We start from the raw sequence: 18,655 nt of genomic DNA on the forward strand, positions 1-18,655 counted from the left end.
GCGATTAAATATGTATTGCATCACAGTAGTACGAATTAACCGCGTGATCAACCTTTACGACGGCATATGAAATTTCAGGTCAATATGTAATATTGACCTAATTTAATTGACCTAAGTTGTTATGTACCTATAGCAATACCACTTCGGCCTGGTGTAAAGTATGTTGAGACGCAGAATAATGTTCAAAATGAAACGAGAAAATCAATTATTTCTCGTTTACCTTGATTACTTTTTAAAAACATTACCAATATCTCTTCATCATCATTCGATGATACGAGTATTCAAAGCCAGTAGAATCCTGTTTACTACTCGTAACTACTTTCTACTTAATTTCGCATTACCTACTATGTATCTTAAGAGTGAAAGATTAGTTTTTATTATCATTTTCACTATAGAAGGTGCATATTTAGATTTAACATACAAAGTCATAGGTACTGAATTATGTGTATAACCTCACCTTGAACAATATAGCTGGCCATGAGCGCAGCGGTGTTCTCATTGCACTGTATGCAGCCGTACGCGAGGTCCCTCTTCACTTGCAGGCAGAAGAGGTACCTGGTGAACTCCTCCTCGAGGCGCGCCGGGTCCGGCGTGTAGAACTTCACGCAGAAGCGGAGCGTCGGCTCCAGCATCGAGAGGCCCACTTGACGGCACATCGGCTTCTCCACGTCCAGCCAGTACTGTGGATGAGAGTTGGTTTAGAAATAGCAGTTAGAGAACGATAGCAACAGCAGTTAAAATGTGTTCTACAATAACAGGAGCAATTCTGTGTAAAGAATAGTACTAAGTTGAACCCGCAGATAAAGAAATGCCACATCCATTACTAAATGATAATGTTTTATTAAATGTTAAACGAGAAACTTATTGACTGGTCTTTTTTCGAAATTTAATAAGTAATTGAGTATGGAGTACCAAGTGGACCAATCCATTGTGACTTCCGCCACACATGGACATTTTATTATCATCCATCAACAGGATAGGAGTAGGAGTATCTGTGCTTTACTAAAACCTTTAATAGCTGTAATAAACTAACTTTAAATAAACTAGATAGTCTATTCAGATTCGAGCTTGCAAAAAAATCGACCATTCAAAAGTAGTCAGAATCTTCGCCAGACGCACTGTCTTTAACGAACAAAGTGTTCCTGCAGTAAGCTTTCCACTTTTATTTGCTGAAGGGCTAGACCATCAACGTTCTTTTGTCTGTTGTAACGAACAACAATCCAAACAAGAACATCGTTTGCATTCAGCCTTCACAGGCGTCTGAATGGAGACGGAGAATTAAAACTACGGAAGAGATCCTGCAAAGTTATCAGACTTAATTCTGCTCACAATAACTGTCTGACTGTCTAACACAAGACTGTTGCCAACTTGAAACTGCGAATAAAGGAAAGCAGATAAAAGTATTTGATTACGGTACTATAAATTTCAGTCTCTTACTTTGGAGATCCTAAGATTTATTTATTTATTTTTACACAAACACATATCATTACAGGTCCTTCCCAAAGCGATAGTGTGGTTCCTTAATTTTTAACAAAATAGCACAGTACATATCAATTCAATCAAGATCAATTAATGCCTACCTGCTAGATGCAAATATAAACGTTATAGATACAAATGTTGCAGATGCCAAAACAAGAAATAAATATCAATTTCGTTCCCCGACCAACAACAGACCGCTGTGTGCACGTTCAATTATAAAACCGTCAAGATATAAATGTAACGTTAAATACGTAGCAAAACGAATCAGATATCAAACTTTTCTGTACCGATTCGAATCGATAGGGAGTTGGCGTTCTTCTAGTGCGTATTTGTATGACAAAATCAATTTATATCTTTTATTCAGAATATTCAAAAACGGTTTTTAGTACTCGTTTACGTTATATTTGTCACCCCAGGGTAAAATTTCATGCGTCAAAGTGTATTTTGTCTATCAATCATTCAGTTTTAAAGTCAAAAATTATCAAGCGACTCAATTTGGCATTATTAATACGCTTTTATTAGCTTGGGTTGCTTGATATCTTAAATATAACAAACTGTCTATGAGAGGATAGTTATGAACCGCAGTAAAATGCACCCCACGCTTTTAACTCCGAATTAAATCGTTCTGTTAATAACTTAAATTTTATTCTGAGGCGATTCATTATGATTGATTGTTCGATCTTCTACTACTGTAATATAAACTCTTTGTCATTATAAAATAATTTCTAGTTTTCAGTTCGATTAGCAATAAGATCGTGTTTTTACTAGAGATGCGCCGAATAGTGGTTTCACCAAATAACCGAATACCGAATAATATTCGGTTTAACCTTTACCGAACCGAATATTCGGCCGAATTATTCGGTTTACCATTTCCTTTTTGTCAATTTGCCAGTTATGTGTGTTCATTAACACTTTAAAATGTTGATTTGAGTTTTAAAGATAAATACTGATTTAAGGTTTAAAATAATTGTTGACTATACTATCTATAGATTAAGTAATAGATGTGTTAACTTGAGGTTTCAAAATAAATGTTGAATTGAAGTTTAATTGCTTTATTTTATTAGCTTTTTTTCAACACATTATTACCAGGATTTGAGTTTGACTTATAATATAACATAAATCTCACGTAAGATTTTGTATCTTAGTCCTGTACCATGTCGCGTACACAAGAAAATAGAAATACTCGAACCGAATATATTCGGCACCAAAACCGAATAATTCGGCCGAATACAAATAGCAAAAAAGATGCCGAATACGCCGAATACCAATACCAACTTTTATTTATTTTTCATTTTTGTAACAGTGAAAAAAAACATCATCAGCAAAACAAAAACTATCTAGAGAACACTTACGTTTTCTAAAATATGTACAAGGGCAGTTGGCTCACTAGACTCTGGCCTAAATCTTTCTTATTCTGTGAGGAGCCGCATATTGCTGGGCGCAGTAGGACAAAGGATTATTGATGACGGAGAAGAAGTTTTGCAGGGTGGTAAATTACAAAGTATTCGATGTAATACAAAAATATATTTGCGATGTATACAATGTCCCCCGGAATACTCGATGTCGATGCTGCCAGACTTCAACTTTTCATTAACACTTACACAGTATCTGACGTGAGTGAAGAATTTAATAGGAAACGTGTAAGAAACTTTGATTCATGTAATTTACCACCCTGCAAAATGTGAACTACTCCAGCAATTCTGTCGAGCAAACTACATCGCAAGTATATGGAATAATGCATTTACACAAAATTTGCCTGATTTCAGTCCAGATAATAATAGAGAATAAGAGGATAAGAACCAATATCAATTTTGCTGGTTCGATGGCGATCAGCTACCAAGTCTTGTAGGTGAATTACTCGAAACTCAATCAGGTATGTTAAGTTCACATCAAATTAATTTTTATATGCACAGCCATTCATATCTTCATTAATTTATTTGTATTTTCAGAAGATTCAAATAACGATATTAACGATGATGATAATTTGAATATTGAAATCCAGGATTGGTTCGAGGATGAAAGTCGAAACTCATATGAAGCAAACAATGAAGATTAAGACTTAATTAAATAGTAATGGAAGATCATATTTTTACTAAATTTCTATATTTTTGTATTAATATAATGATAATGATAATAATAAGTAAATCGTCATTTAACTAAATAATTTATTGTTGAAAACAAACCCTGTGTAGGAAAAAAAATGATTGTTGCTGGGGTTTAATAAATTTTTTAATTGTGTCTGGGAGAATGTTTGGCCCTTCGGATTGGTCTGGCTGTCTACAAAAGGTATTAAAATAGTCCCCCAAGCATCATATACATATAAAGTTGAAGACTTCGAATATAACAAAAGTTCAGTTCAGTTATGAGGTTTAAAGCGTCTGGGAGGAATTACCGCCCACAGGAACGGTCTGTCAATATGAAATATTTATTTTGAATAATATTCTATGTGACATATATAAAAATCAGTGCTTCGAATTTAAGAAAAGTAAGTTATGTTTTTGTCTACCTTTTCTACCTGCTAGCTGTGAACGGGCCGCCTAGCCAAACTAACGAGTATGCACACACTCTTAAACACATATAGGAGTGTCTATACCCTACAATTTGTTACTTCAAAAATAAGGAAGGTCTGGGTGCCCTGGGATCTTACTCTATAAAGCAATGTTAAAGTTATATTATAGTACATATATGTATATTCTATGTTACAAGATACATTATTCTAATAATACACTAGTTAAGTTACAGAGCAGCGAACACTTCCCCCGGAACAACAGAGTTAATGTATGAAAAGAAAAGTGCATAAGTAAGCCGCAGTTTACACTGTAATATTTTTTCTTTGTATATTTTTCTTCTCTTCGAGCGAAGTATTTCCGTTCTTTTGCTAGGACAAAGGTAATGTTTTTTACGTTTTATCCGTGGCCCTCTGAATGCAAATGGGTGCTATAGATAATGGAATCACACTTCAAATACAACAATAATGTAGTGTAATGTATTGTACAGAGGACTGACTTAAAACGTGAAGAAAATATATTTGCCTCGCCAGGGTTGAAAAATTAATTTACATCAGCTCATCACAACAGAATCAAGGCTATTGCACGCACTAACGTATGGGTATGATTAAATTACTCTGATAATAAATTAGAAAATAAAAGTATTAAATGCATAAGTTCATTCGAATAATGGTGAAATAATACATCTTATCCTTATCTCATACATTATCCGAATGCTTCTATATAATTAGACTAAATACCAAAATTATTTTTAACTAACATAGTTCTTAAGGTGCCTACTAACATATTCATATGGATTTTAATTGTCTGAAATAAATAAATTATTATTATTATATAACTATGTTAATTATAAAATTTCTACATTTATCGGTACATAGTATAAATATTGGGGACGTTAAGTATTTTTTTTCAGGACACTGCATAATGTTTTTCATTGTAACATATAAGTACAGTGTAATGTAATGTAACTCCAGTGTAGCGTAATATAACAGGCGTTAAAACTTGATAACGAGCCACAATCCTTTCCATTACGGCACTCATTTATTAAACTAAACACAGCGTACTTGTGCAATCTGAATAAAACAACAAACATACTTCCATTCGCATAATAACGGGAGATGAATAAAGTAAATAGAGGTATGGAGAGAGGAGCAGATTATTTCCCTGAAGTTTGCTGCAATAGACTCAAACAATCGTCAAGTGTTCTTTCTGCAGGACGTAGTTTATGTTTGTTAAAGTAGTTGGAAATGACAGTAAATATTTCTAGTTACAAATTGTCGCGAATCTTTGTTTTTTTATTATTATAAAAATTGTTGCTCGTCTGCTAACCCTATATTTAGGGTTAGCAGACGAGCATACAGTCCACCTAATGGTAAGTGACTACCCCAGATAAGTTTAGATTTCTACTTGAGGTCGGCCACATACCCCTGAGGACTATGCTGGAATGCCTACGAAAAGTATATCTCCCTCACCACATCTTGCAAACCAGAACACAACAGCGCTCAACGCTACTGATATCAAGCAGAAATAGGTGTGGTGTAGGGGATTCCAAATACCTATTTGAATAGATAATTTTAATATGAATAAGTTTATGAATTTGCCGCATTATGCGGGGTAGGAGAATGCGATAATATTCGTAGGCGTGGTTTTACATAAGATTAGCTTCCGGCCTCGGATCCGTTCTCGTAGACTTTAGGCTATGAGTTATGTAAGATGATAGTATAGGGATTAAAGGTAAAATGGATTAGGTCCATAAAAAGCTTTTATTAAAAACCCGTTATATCGGAAAACACCTACATATATTATAATGGTGCCAACATTCATAGTGGTATACATAAGAGTCTAACGATATCTCACACATAAAATATGTACATTCGGATAGACTTATTAAATAAAAATTGGATAATTGTGTAAGAAATATTTTAGTCAGTTTGTCTACGTCCAAGATTTGTGAGCCGCGACCATAAATAATAGACAGTCCATATATACAAACATCATACCTTTGTACTATTGGCGTCTTGGTACTCCAGGCCGAAGTAGTCCGCTTCGAGCAGGTGCAGCTGTCGGCACACCTGGTCGAACAGCACCCGCCCTAGCGCCTTCGACTGGAACAAAGAAATAAATGGTAAATTGTAGCTTCTTGAAATGTGCAGCAGTACGCCGCTAATTTAAGACCAATTTGCAAAGTAGTATTTGGCATAATGTTTTAAGGGTTGAATTTCCAATTTCCCCCATTGGATAAAAACCCCCTTCAGTAATAATTGTAGAGACTAATTCGGAAAGCCTCATGTACTTCTTTACAATCTATAAAATTAAATCAGTCGGTCGATGCAATACCTCGTTATCAAAGAAGTTATCCCATAATTAATCTAAAATATCTCATCAAATACTTGTTTATTCATCGCTAACGAATGAATGACTAATTACTCTACCTACATAGTGATAATTAATTTTATAATATAGAGATCAGAATTAATAACCGATATATATATATATATATATATATATATATATATATATATATATATATATATATATATATATATATAATATATGCCACGTTTATGCTCTATATTGCATTCATATAAGTATATTAAAGGCAAACGTATTAACAATAATCACTTCATAAAGCAATCCTTTTATTTTACTCGTATTACCGTGAAAAAGTATTGTCGAAGACACTAATAAGAAGGGGAATATCGTTGGCTTCAGTTCCGTGTTCTGTGTATTTTCCTATAATCTGTGGAAACAAGCTTAGGCACCGTGTCCACTTTTAAAATCCAATTAAAGGGGACGTCAATCCCGTAAAGGGTGCAAATGGTATTTACGTTCAGTCGCATAACAAAGGTGTAAAGGAAGTCTTTCAACAGAGTATAAGGGACACAAAGTAGAAGATAACATAGTATCTACTGCTATAAAGCTTCAAAGCAGTAGATGCTATGTTATGTAACGAAGCTACGTTACATGCTCCAAGAAATAAACTTAAGTGAAGCATAAACATTGCGTAATAATAAATAATCCCTTTTAACAATACAATTAAAATAGTCATAAATACTGAAAAGAGCTCAATTACATCCAATATTGGCCATCAAATGTTATTTACAACATCATAAACAAGTTTAAAAACAGAAAAAAGCAATCGCTACAAATATAAAGTGAAGAAAGGGAAAGTAAGGAACCAGCTTAAGGGAAATCGAAGCATGTCCTTTATAAAATCCAATTAAAACTGACTTTAAACCTATAAACAAGACAAGAGTTTGTCCGGTATTGTTTGTCGTCAACGAAGTCTTACAACAAACGAAAAAGGTAACTATAAAATGCTACACAAGTAAGGCAGAATCATCTGTGATTTGAATCCGGCGGCACCAACGTTACACCTATTTCTGCCTAGTAACAGCAGTGTAGGTGTAGGGCTGTGTGTTCTGCTTTGCAGCGGTGCATCTGTGGCCAACCTAAGGCAAAACCTCAGAACTAATATTATTTGGGGCTGATAACAGACTTCCATGGGCGGCAGTCGCCACTTACCATCAGGTGGACAGCATGCTCATCTGCTAATCCTATGTCATCAAAAAGTTAACGCTAAATAAAGACGTATTAGGTACTTCAAAGCCAATTAAAATGGATGTATTCATGGATGAAAAGCTTTTCATATCATAAAGGCTTTGTTACGTTGATGTTACGAGTATATACGTGAATAAGTTACGATGTGTTACGAGAAATTAATTAAAATCCTATCCATTCAATATTACGTAAGGTATTAGTGTACATTCATCGCTACAGTATAGTTTTATCTATAATCTATTATTTTCATTAATATTATATTTTTAAAATTATATTTATAAAACCTTTCAGCAGTTTTAGAACTTGTTTTACAAACTATTATTTTTGAGTAATTTATAATAATCTAGAGTGGAGCAAAAAGCTCAATGACCTGTTTAACAAAATCAGTACCATGCTGGAGCTTCCCATCTATACACTCTAAATCCATATATAGGAATACATTAATATGTCTACGGTTTATAGCAGACACCTACAACCCGAATGTCAAAGTGAAATTTCAGACAAAAAACAGACCGACAATTTCTGAATAGTTCACTATTTTGGGATGCCACATAATTTCGGTTGAGCGAATGTTACATAGTATTTCTCCGTAGGTCGAGCCATATAATCGCAGTCGGTACTGGTATATATTGCGCATTATCCAATAAATAGGTTCATGACACCGATGACACCCGGTCTCCGGAGAGGACACAGGAATTTCAATTTAACATCATGTGCTTTTTGACGGCCGAATATCCTGTGTGGGTTGTGGCATGTTGCAAAAGGCCAATAAAGCTAAAGACAAATGTAACTCTGTACATGTTTTTTGGTTGCCAAGTTAAGTTATTTTCCTTTCTGAGCTTAGAAATATTTGATGTAACACTCTCAATTCGATGTTTTTATTTTTATTGTTATTTAAATTGAATGTTTTATACTTTTAACTTCATAAAAGAGAGAACACCGAATACGACGCAAGGTTTATACAAGAAATGTTGTCTTCGTGAGGTGACAAAGCGTGTCACTGCACACCTGACATCACATGATTAACGACAGCCCGAGAACAAGAAGATCGATCACGCAACCAGCTACCTCAGAAGGTATCGCGTTGCGAGATGATTGGTAACGAAATTAATATGCCTGACAAACTGGTCACCGATTGGGATGACATGCGGATATATGTATTCTTATGTACATGTATCGGGATTGAGTGGCGACTCCGTAACAAACATAGGTATTGGGTACCGGTATTATTGTAAACAAGCGAGAGATAGCGCAAAAGAAGAATCATTGAAATATTTAAAAACTTAGGTAAAGCCGCAGAAATATTACTTGCACCGATTATCATTGTACTGGACCGGACAAACTTTATAAAAGAAGAAAAGTAGACGCTTTCCCAGTATTTTCATACTCTCCTTTTTTACTCTCTTTTTTACTTTATAGTAAACCTATGAAGATGCACTTTAAAATGATTTATTACATAACAAGTAACTTATGAGTTAAATATGTACACCATATCATAATATACATTATTGTTACATTAAGTTCATTGATATTATTATTCATTCAGTTATTCTAGTAGATGTGACTAGTAAATCCTACAGAAACATATTAAATATAATGTAAATTAAACCAATTAGGTAAACCAAAAACTACATAGAGACGGATTGAAACGATGTTATACAACGCTAACCGCATAGAAACTCGAGGCGCGGATCACAAATTCACTTCACAACATAATGTATGCCGGCATATTGTTTATCAGCACAAACGAGTTAATACCGCAGACAATACCTGAACGAATGGATGCAACAATACAATAATACTAAATATATTTTCAGATCAAAACAACTATTTCAATTATATGATAAAACACCATACATGAACGATGCAGCCGAGAAAATCAGTTGTACAGTATGCTACAAAATTCTATAGGAATCTTTCTAATCGAATAAGACAATATGACAATATTTAGCCAAATACCAGTTAAAGACTTTCCTTTTACCTATTCCAAAATGTAATTGTATGCGCATACTTTGTTTTCTATTTGTCTACATTTGTTTTCTATTCGTACTTGGATTATGTTATGCAAAGAATAAACAGTTTCCCGTAGAGTTGAATTAATGATTTGGAAAACACTGTACATTCAGAAATGTAGGAAAGAGAAACAATGTGTAGTATTGCACGTCTAAAGGCGAGTGTATTGGAAGAAATGCTCGTGTTCTAAGGGCTATAATGCTATACCTGCATAACCGTTTTCGAGATAACTGTGTACTGCTATTTCATAATACATGTACAGATATATTCATGTATAGTAAGTCAGGAATCGTACCACGATGGAATGTATCTGACAGCCGTACACGAAATTGCATTAACTATACATAATATGACGTATCCATATCCACCATTATCCGTAATGAATTCCTTGAAATTGCCGTTGAACCGTTTGAACGCGTTCATGTATCTGCATATGAGGTAGTATAATCTTTTATAGTTCGAATTCGGAGTCGGAGGAATCAACGCGACACCTCTTTATTTAACGCTGCTGCTAAGTTCCGCCTTGAAGGGATTAGTGTGGGAGGCATATTTATCCAAGGCCTTCCAACTTAATCCTCAGGGTACCAACGCATATGTGACCTCAGGTAAAATCTTAACTAGGGTTAATTACAGACGTCTATGGGCGGCAGTCGCCACGTACCATTAGGTGGAAAGAAAAAAAACACAATATTGTAGCATTTTTAACCCTACATAATGTACGTGGTATATCCGCTCAACAAACAAACAGGTCATTATCGCATCAATTATTATCGAACAGTAAGCTTTACATTAACGAGGGATAATCTTTTCGGTCGTCCATCAACGACGAAAACATATTCCAAATTTGCACCAGCTAAAAGCTAAACCGTGTATTTTAATCTATTTCCCGATAAACCGACTTTATACCTACACTTCGTAGAGTTCGTAGCTATTGATATAGGCGGCTCAGTTATAAAAGATCTCCAAGTTTTCAACATAGGTACTGTATCGATTTTTCATTACACTGAAACGCATGGTTGCATCGTAATAAATTTAAGTTACGGACGCAATAGGCAGACAGATATTATAGCAGATATTATACGTTACTTAGTCAATGGACTTCATAATTATTTTATTTACCTTCAATATGACTTAAAATAGTAATAAATAATAATGATTGGTTATTATTATTACAACTCCTTTTTTGTCGTAAATGAAAGATACATTTATAAAACGCAAATAAATAACATTGTAGGCACAGCTTAAAACATTTAAATTTACAGCCTAGGCCTCTGGAATACCCACATAACCCTAACCCCAACAGATCCTGTCCATTTGAAACCATTAGTATTGGTTAAGCCTTTCCGAGACCCCGTGTTCCGAAATTTACCACACCAAATACACGCGCTCGCCTCTGAACAAACGTAACGAATTCATCCTCCGAGTGTTACTGATACGCTCAACTTGAAACTTGAACTAACATTTACTCGATGAACGTTAGAACGTTTTCGCCACAAACAATATTTACATAACCCCACGTTGTAGATGGGAAATGTATCGGCAAACAATTATGACGCTCCGAGTGGTGGAAATTTATTCTAGACCCAGACCCCAGCTGCTCCGCTCGCGATTCGTTGCGAAAACAAAATTTAAGTTTAAATCCACCGAGATTTAAAGTCGAATGGCCAAAAGCGAATTGGAATTTGCTCACAGACCGTACCTTTAGTTAACTGCATTAAAGCCGGCATTAAGTACTTTCCATGTTTTAAACCCGAAATTACGTAAAAGTTCCTGTAATTCAGCGTTCAACTAGACATTACGTAAAACCATACAAATTATTTTCGTGAAGAATTTGCATACATTTTAAATGTACCATAACATTTCTATAGAAAAGTCGAGTAAGTACTTGAAAACATTTTACAAACACATTACCATGCACGTCAATGAAATTCTTGTAAAATATCTTCACAATCGTGTAGCAGGTAATGGCCATATCAGATCGTTAATTTTTCTGACACGATAAGACATTCCAAACCACAATAAATTCGTTAGCTTACCTTAAAAATAGAACAATTTTGCAGGAACAATTAACAACTCATCTTTTACATCATCTTTCCTATATTTTGGACATGGGTCGTAGACAGCAAACTATTTGGGTTGCACGCTCGTTTCCATTGATCTATAACTAAAGATCCGCCACAAGCGGGCAAAACTTGAAACATACAAAATACGGCAAGTGGTGTAAAACGACTCCAGCCAAGTCCAGTCGCTCTCGCGCGGCGTAGTAATACACACGAATGTCACTGAACACGTTAAACGTCATTATTTTGAATTTAAAGCCTCAAAATGCCTTCTTGTGCAATGCGTAAATGCAAAAATTATGCTCGAAAAAGAAACAAACTTCATGGAATCACCTATCACACCCTTGTTCACCCTTAACATTTTTTTATTTATATGGCAACACAATGCTTGCTGGGTCAGCTAGTACATTTATAAAATTTACACAACTATGCAATTAATGGTCGTGTGTAAAATAAAACTGATAATAATAAACATAGATTAGTAAAGATACTTCGCCGCCTTGAAATTGAAATAAGCCACAAACGGCTTAATAGTAAGTTCTTTTTTGAATTCTTGACAAATAAAGACATTTTTAGAGAAAATTTACGAATAAATAACTAATACTGCGTAATTTACATAATAAATAAATAATTATTTCAAATATTTTAGAGACATTTTAGCACGGAGACGTGGCAAAACTTTTTTACGCAACTATTTCAATTCTCAAAACTGGGTACATTTTCTTGTTAGGAGTGAGTAATATTTACTAATCTATGATAATAAATATAAACAATTTTTAAATCGTATATTTTAAACCAGTCGATACATCTGTATAGATACATTCTTTCAAATTATATTTTTATATAATAATAATTTATTTAGTTAAACTGTACTATAACATTTCTAAGTAAACGATGTACTAAAACTATTATCGACAGTTTTGGACATTTTTTACCTTCTGTTCCATTATTTCTTTGTCTTTGACAAGCATGCGGATCAATGGGAAAGCCACCATACGTCCCGTTTTTACGGGACAGTCCCTTTTTTCGATGCTTCGTGCCGTTGTCTCCGAAATGAACCGTTGCCATTGTCAATTAAGTAACAGTAAATAGTATAATTGTGAAAAAAAACATGGGGTGCTCCATTTATCAGTTTTCATAAAGCGCCCCACATTTTTTGCACAATTATACTATTTACTGTTCCTTAAATGATACCTATATTGAAAATTATTTTCTACTTTTTAGTTAATTTTATCATAAAAGCGTGTTTTTTATTATTTTTAACTATATTTTTTCAAGTAAAAAGTATTTGACATAAAAACATCGATGTCCCGTTTTAAGTAAGTAATCATTGGTCACTATATTCCATGGTCAATATTTACGTTTGCGTACACTTGAAACGCAAGGTCAAACACTAGTTGTCTTTTTTTATCACATTGTTCTAATAGCTCTGTCCCTTATAGAACATTTGTCTATGTAGTTAAAGGTAAGTAAATTAAAAAACGTGCATGTGTGCTATCAAAGCAGTTTCGCTCAAGTTTTCTCTTAAGTTAGTGGGCGTATAACGTGTCTAGTATAAAATGTCATTGCTCGTTTCCAACTTATTAACCAAATAATATCTAGGTACATTCAGCTTTTAACTTCAATTCGACTCTACCTTAAAGCAACTACATATCATGCCAAATATCGAAACATACACATTATTGATATCATGTAACTATTAAACCATATATTCTGAAACGACGCTAATTACGGCTAATAAACATCATTCTCCAGTTCCGTAGCTCGCTCCTATAATAACATAGAAGGCGTGCACCAACCGATACAATTGTCCTTCACTTGTCAGCGCAATCACAGCTCGCCAGAGCTCCAGCGACCCCTGTTCCAACTTATCATTTGACTTGCACGCGACTAACAATTGAATAGAATAATGAGTGGGGTCGATCAGTCCATTTCCCCCCATTAGCCACGACCTCTAACAACTTCACCGGAGACGTTTGAACGCATGATAAGCACGTGGATAAGACGGTGTGTGTGTAGTACGTACGAGTATGTACGCACAGTACTGTTATAGGCGTGTTATCGTTCCGAAATCAACCTTACCCTCAGTGAATGTTTATCACTGTAATATAAGATAATGTTAAGAGTTGCTAGGGTTGAACTGTAATGAAATGTATGTATTTTGCATGTTTATATGAGAGCTATAGAAATTGTCAGTTACCATATTTTTTAAGTGTAAAACAAAGTCGCTTTCAAATCGAGCATATTTACACAGCCGTCCACTATGCAAATGTGACCAAAAATCCCTAGTCCTTGTGATATGTGGAATTCAACACGGCTAACATTATTTTACTGCATAACTTTAAAATTCTGAATACTGCTCTGAAAAATACACAATCGCTTACTTCCGTCAATGCTTCGTAAATACGAGAAACATTACCAAAGACGTAGAACGGAATAGACCCGCAGTAAACGAGGGAGCACGCTTCAACCGCGAGGGGACATTGCAATATAAATAAAACTGTAACTACGAGTAAACGAACGATACACCGGCCGCGGACCACCGCATTCAATATGGACGACGGAAACTGCGGAGTTTGCTGATCAGTTCAACGGGAAATAGACGTTATTTATTTACTACGTGCTTTTGCCGAACCTGTTAGAATCGATGTCCCGTCGTTAAACGTTGGGTATCTAATCGATTTACTGGTATTAAGTCGTACTACTGGACACACCCTGTGCCCACAACTGTGGGAAGCCCGCAACATCCGTTCCTATGGGTAGTTCTGTAAACCAAGTCGAAGGCATCCTGCAATATCTAGGGTGCCTCTATATAGATATAGAACAAAATTGTACATTTATTGGTAGACTTGACACACATTCATAGCTTAGCTATCTCGAACATCTGGAGAAAAGACGCCCTTAAAATGTAATTCACAAATAACATTAGGGGCGAATGGCTTAACGTACAACCTCCAGTAGAAGCGCACATGAAATAAAGCCACCGTCCACCGTCAGTGGTCACCGTCCAAATCCCAACCGCGTGCAACGACCCTTACTTTTGTAGGTCGATTAAGATTTACGTAACCCGGGGTTTTATACTCGTTTCTACTAAACTAATTTACTACTAAAGTTCTTAAAGAATTTCCATGAAATGGCCGAGAACACGTACAAAACGTTTTTCATCAGCGTTGTGAGAAATTACGGTAATAAAATTAACATAAAAATGGACATCAGTCCCAGATTCGTGCCTAATGACGGAGAACAACTTATTTTTACAAATTGCGAAAACCATATCTTGTCCAAATTGAATACTTTTGTAACGTAGTCATTATTACTACTAATCTATGTTTCTGTATCCTGTAGACCCAAATAAAAATGGAATTAGGTACTACAAATTATTACTCTGTATTACAGAAAGATAACTAGCTTTTAAATTTCTTCGTGTTACAGTTAATAGTCTGGCTATAAACCAAACTAACTGACGAAACTAAAAGTAATAAAATGTGCATGTAAAAATTGTAACGTTTAATAAAATACTTCAAACATTGAGTTAAATTTTGTGACCTTGGTACAGCTAGATAATTATATGCTAACTAGATAACGATGTAAAATGAATTAGCAATCCAAAGTTCAATAAGGAAGCGTGAAAGAATCGACGCACCATTTTGGCGAGTTACTTGAGGAACATAAAATCAATGACCACTAGCCACGTTTTAGAATTGTGCCAAATCGGACGACAGTTGGCGTGACACGACGCCGCTCGAGAGATATTAGATCTTTCTGTTATGTGATCGGAAATGAAATGACATTTGTCCTCTTATTACTTCGCGGACCATGTCTTTGGTTTGGAATGAAGATTTATTTTTTCTGGCTTATTTTTCTTCCGTATTCATCTGATGGTTATATGTAGCGTGAAATAACGACATCAGAACCGTAACTTTCTATGGGAATCACAACAGTAAAAGTATCCATGAAAAGCTTAGTTTGGATTACGTCATCTCATGCGTAAAATTTGGTATGAATGAAACTACGAACTAATACTCTAATACCAGTATCAGAGACGGTGATTATCCATTACGTACCGTAATTTGCGAAGGCTCTATAGTCACCCTCCGCCATCTCTAGTTGTAAGCAATTGGGGCGTACGTTTTATTTCCAACCCTATCTATTTACGGGCCCGAGGCCCTCTTTGACGTCAAAAAGGTGTGCGAAGATACAAAGGAGCGAGACGGGCACGAGAAATAGATTTTTTTATCGCCTGCATTTTGTACTCTTTGCTTCAAAATGCTGCAAAATTCAAGTTGAGCTCGTTTACAGTACAATCGGTAGACAAGCGGAATAGCATTGAATTAACAATCTATTTAGTTTCGAAATAATTTGAGATTTCGCTTAGAAAACAAATTTAATTAGTAAGTAACTAATTACCTACTATCCATGTAAATAAATTAATGTGTCATGCAAATGATCCAAATACTGAGCAACATTATGTATTTTTCTGTGAACCTCCAACTTCTGAAATACAATTCTCGTGGATTCGCATTTAAAACTTTTACCAGAAACGAGTAAATATAAACAAGTCAAATGATGGAAAAGTTTTTTGAAACTTGTACTTCGATTAGACTAAATGTAAAATTGAGACAAGGCAATTTCAATGAAACAAAGAATAAAGAAGACCAAATCCACATACATCACACAGTCAGTATATTAGTGATTATATTAATCCGAATTATCTTAACTTACACGATCACGTTCAACGCGTGCAATACATTCGTACGTGGGGCACGCACGGAAACGGCCAACAAATTGTGGTATTACAGTTGAATCCTCTGAATGCGCGGCAATATTGACCAAGGGAGGAGGGGCACAAAGGAGCCATTGAGGCAATCAAGCTGGCCGACTAAGCTTTTTCTTGATAAGTTCTGGCGGTGAGCCAGCTGCGCCGATGTAAGGCGCGGTGCAGACTTCGAACCTGTCGACCGACGACCCCGCGTCGTATACATTTCCCCATTTCGCCGCGTCCCCGGGAAATGTTGACCTATTTTTCACGAGCAGCTTTAATATCTAAGTGTCTTTTAGACGATGAACAATTGTTTGAGTGCATTGCTTTCTAAATACTTGATTCCAATTTGTATTTAATATTGACATCCTTATGATGTGTCCTTAATACAGTGAAGTGCCTACACAAATCCCATCATATACATTAAGGGTCTACTTACGTCCTATATAATTGTCCTGGCAATAAAAAGTTACATACACAAAATATATCAGAACCTATCACAGAAAACCGTGACTGGACAAGTTTTAAACAAATGCAGATAAAAGATTTTACAACTCCGTGCGCATGATAACAATAAACCTAGCGAAACGACATGACCGTGACTATGTATTTTAATAAAATGGAATGTTTGCGTTACGTGATATAAAATCATAACAAACTCGAGAGATAGCTGGAGAAAGATGTGAAGCACTCTCTACATTATACAAATTTTAATGAACCAACACATTTTTCCGTCGAAGAGTAAAAGGTCTCTCTTTTTGCCTTGTCAGCTACAAATAGCGCCACTTTAAATATTTTACATTCAATGAATAAGTCAAGTAGGGAAGACAGATTAACTTGTAAAACATCGATAAATACTGGCAAAAAATATATTTACCACGAGAATTCTAAGCCCAAAATAAGGTATTTATACGTGATATTTCTGCTGAAAAGGGTCCGTATTTTGCTGTATTTTGTAATATTCGTCTTATAACTTTGGCGTTGAGGATAAATGTGTATGCAGGCTAATTTGAGTTCCCTCCGGCGATTTTTCCAGAAATATTATGTTGGAGAGTTCATGATGAAAGGAACAAAAAAGTATTTTAAAATCCGGAGCGGCGATGCCTTTTTTGGTACCTTTTAATATCATGACGGTAAGTAAAAAAAAGATGAATTTGAATATAACATTTTTAGACTAATGATCACGAACAAACTTTAACTTTTTTGCAACCCCAAGATCGTGGTATTTTTCGTTAACAAAATGTGTGTACATCAAAGCATTATAATCACATACAAAGCATTATCTTAGACAAAATATATTGTAAGAGGCAATCCAATAATATTGTGTACTCGGCCTAACGTTCAGTTATAGATAGACTGAAGGGCCGTTATTGCATTGAACTTTGTGGTCCGTTATTAAAATGAAATCGATATTTTTGCCACAACTCTGAGGTTGACTGCGTGAGTCATTTATCTAATTATGTATACTAATTATATTACACAGAATATAATGGTATTGGCAAAGGATTAGTTTTGAATTAAATTAAAGCAAGAAAAAAAAGAAAGAAGGAAATGATAATGATATGCAAATCGAGCAATTCCCTTCTCAAATATATTTTAAACGTTCACATAAATAATCCGCAATGCCGCATCAAGCCATTCAAAATTATGAATTCTATTTCGGAACAAAGTTTAAAAATTGGCAAGCGTCTACAGCGGATAATGGAATCAGCTCAACGGTAACTCTGCATAGGGAAATGCAAAACAATTTGTAGTGCGGATGCATCTGTACCACCGAGCGAGGTGCCTACGAAAATGGAGTTCCTATTCCGGTATCAAAGCTACACCTTATATTGATACGAATAGCGTTCAAACTGGCAATGTTGCGGGAAGTTGTAGAGCATAAACGATTTGGTTGTACACCGCTTTGAATGCTAACCACAAATACAATGTATGGAATGTGTGCAAATGTTTTTCGTTGAGAGTAGAAAGCATTGTGTGGGCAGAGCACATTCGTTGGACCTTCGTATTCGCCACGATTGTGTGATACTTATTGTTAAAGAAGAAACAAAATTTGCCTTATTTTTTCCGATCCTTGTGGTTTGCTGGATTGCTGCTATACTTTTAAACATACCCCTGCCCTAAAAGCTTTACTTTACTTTTTATTTACAGTAACACAACAGTTTATTTAGTTCGGCCTTTTCCAAATTCCGTCCATCGCTAAACTATCAAAAGTCTACTACTACATATAAGCCTCCCTAAAACGGTTTTACTGTAGTTCCCTGCGTGTTGGCGAC

General features: G+C 35.2%; 1 protein-coding gene across 3 annotated transcripts in view; it reads right to left on the minus strand.

Annotated features, from left to right (window-relative positions):
• The window catches only part of Cdep (Chondrocyte-derived ezrin-like domain containing protein), a 64,790-nt gene that overhangs the window by 26,987 nt on the left and 19,148 nt on the right, over positions 1–18,655 (minus strand). For all 3 annotated transcript variants that reach the window (XM_073079492.1, XM_073079493.1, XM_073079494.1), the window contains exons 4-5: positions 5,987–6,091; positions 458–680 (exon numbers count right to left, since the gene is read on the minus strand). In XM_073079492.1, the coding sequence (XP_072935593.1) occupies positions 458–680; positions 5,987–6,091 (328 nt within the window). The remainder of the gene's footprint in view (positions 1–457; positions 681–5,986; positions 6,092–18,655) is intronic.

The sequence above is a fragment of the Epargyreus clarus genome, unplaced genomic scaffold, assembly GCF_041222505.1.
Source record: "Epargyreus clarus isolate Ecla_fem2 unplaced genomic scaffold, WU_Ecla_fem_2.2 ptg000014l, whole genome shotgun sequence".
In the NCBI taxonomy this organism is placed as follows: Eukaryota; Metazoa; Arthropoda; class Insecta; order Lepidoptera; family Hesperiidae; genus Epargyreus; species Epargyreus clarus.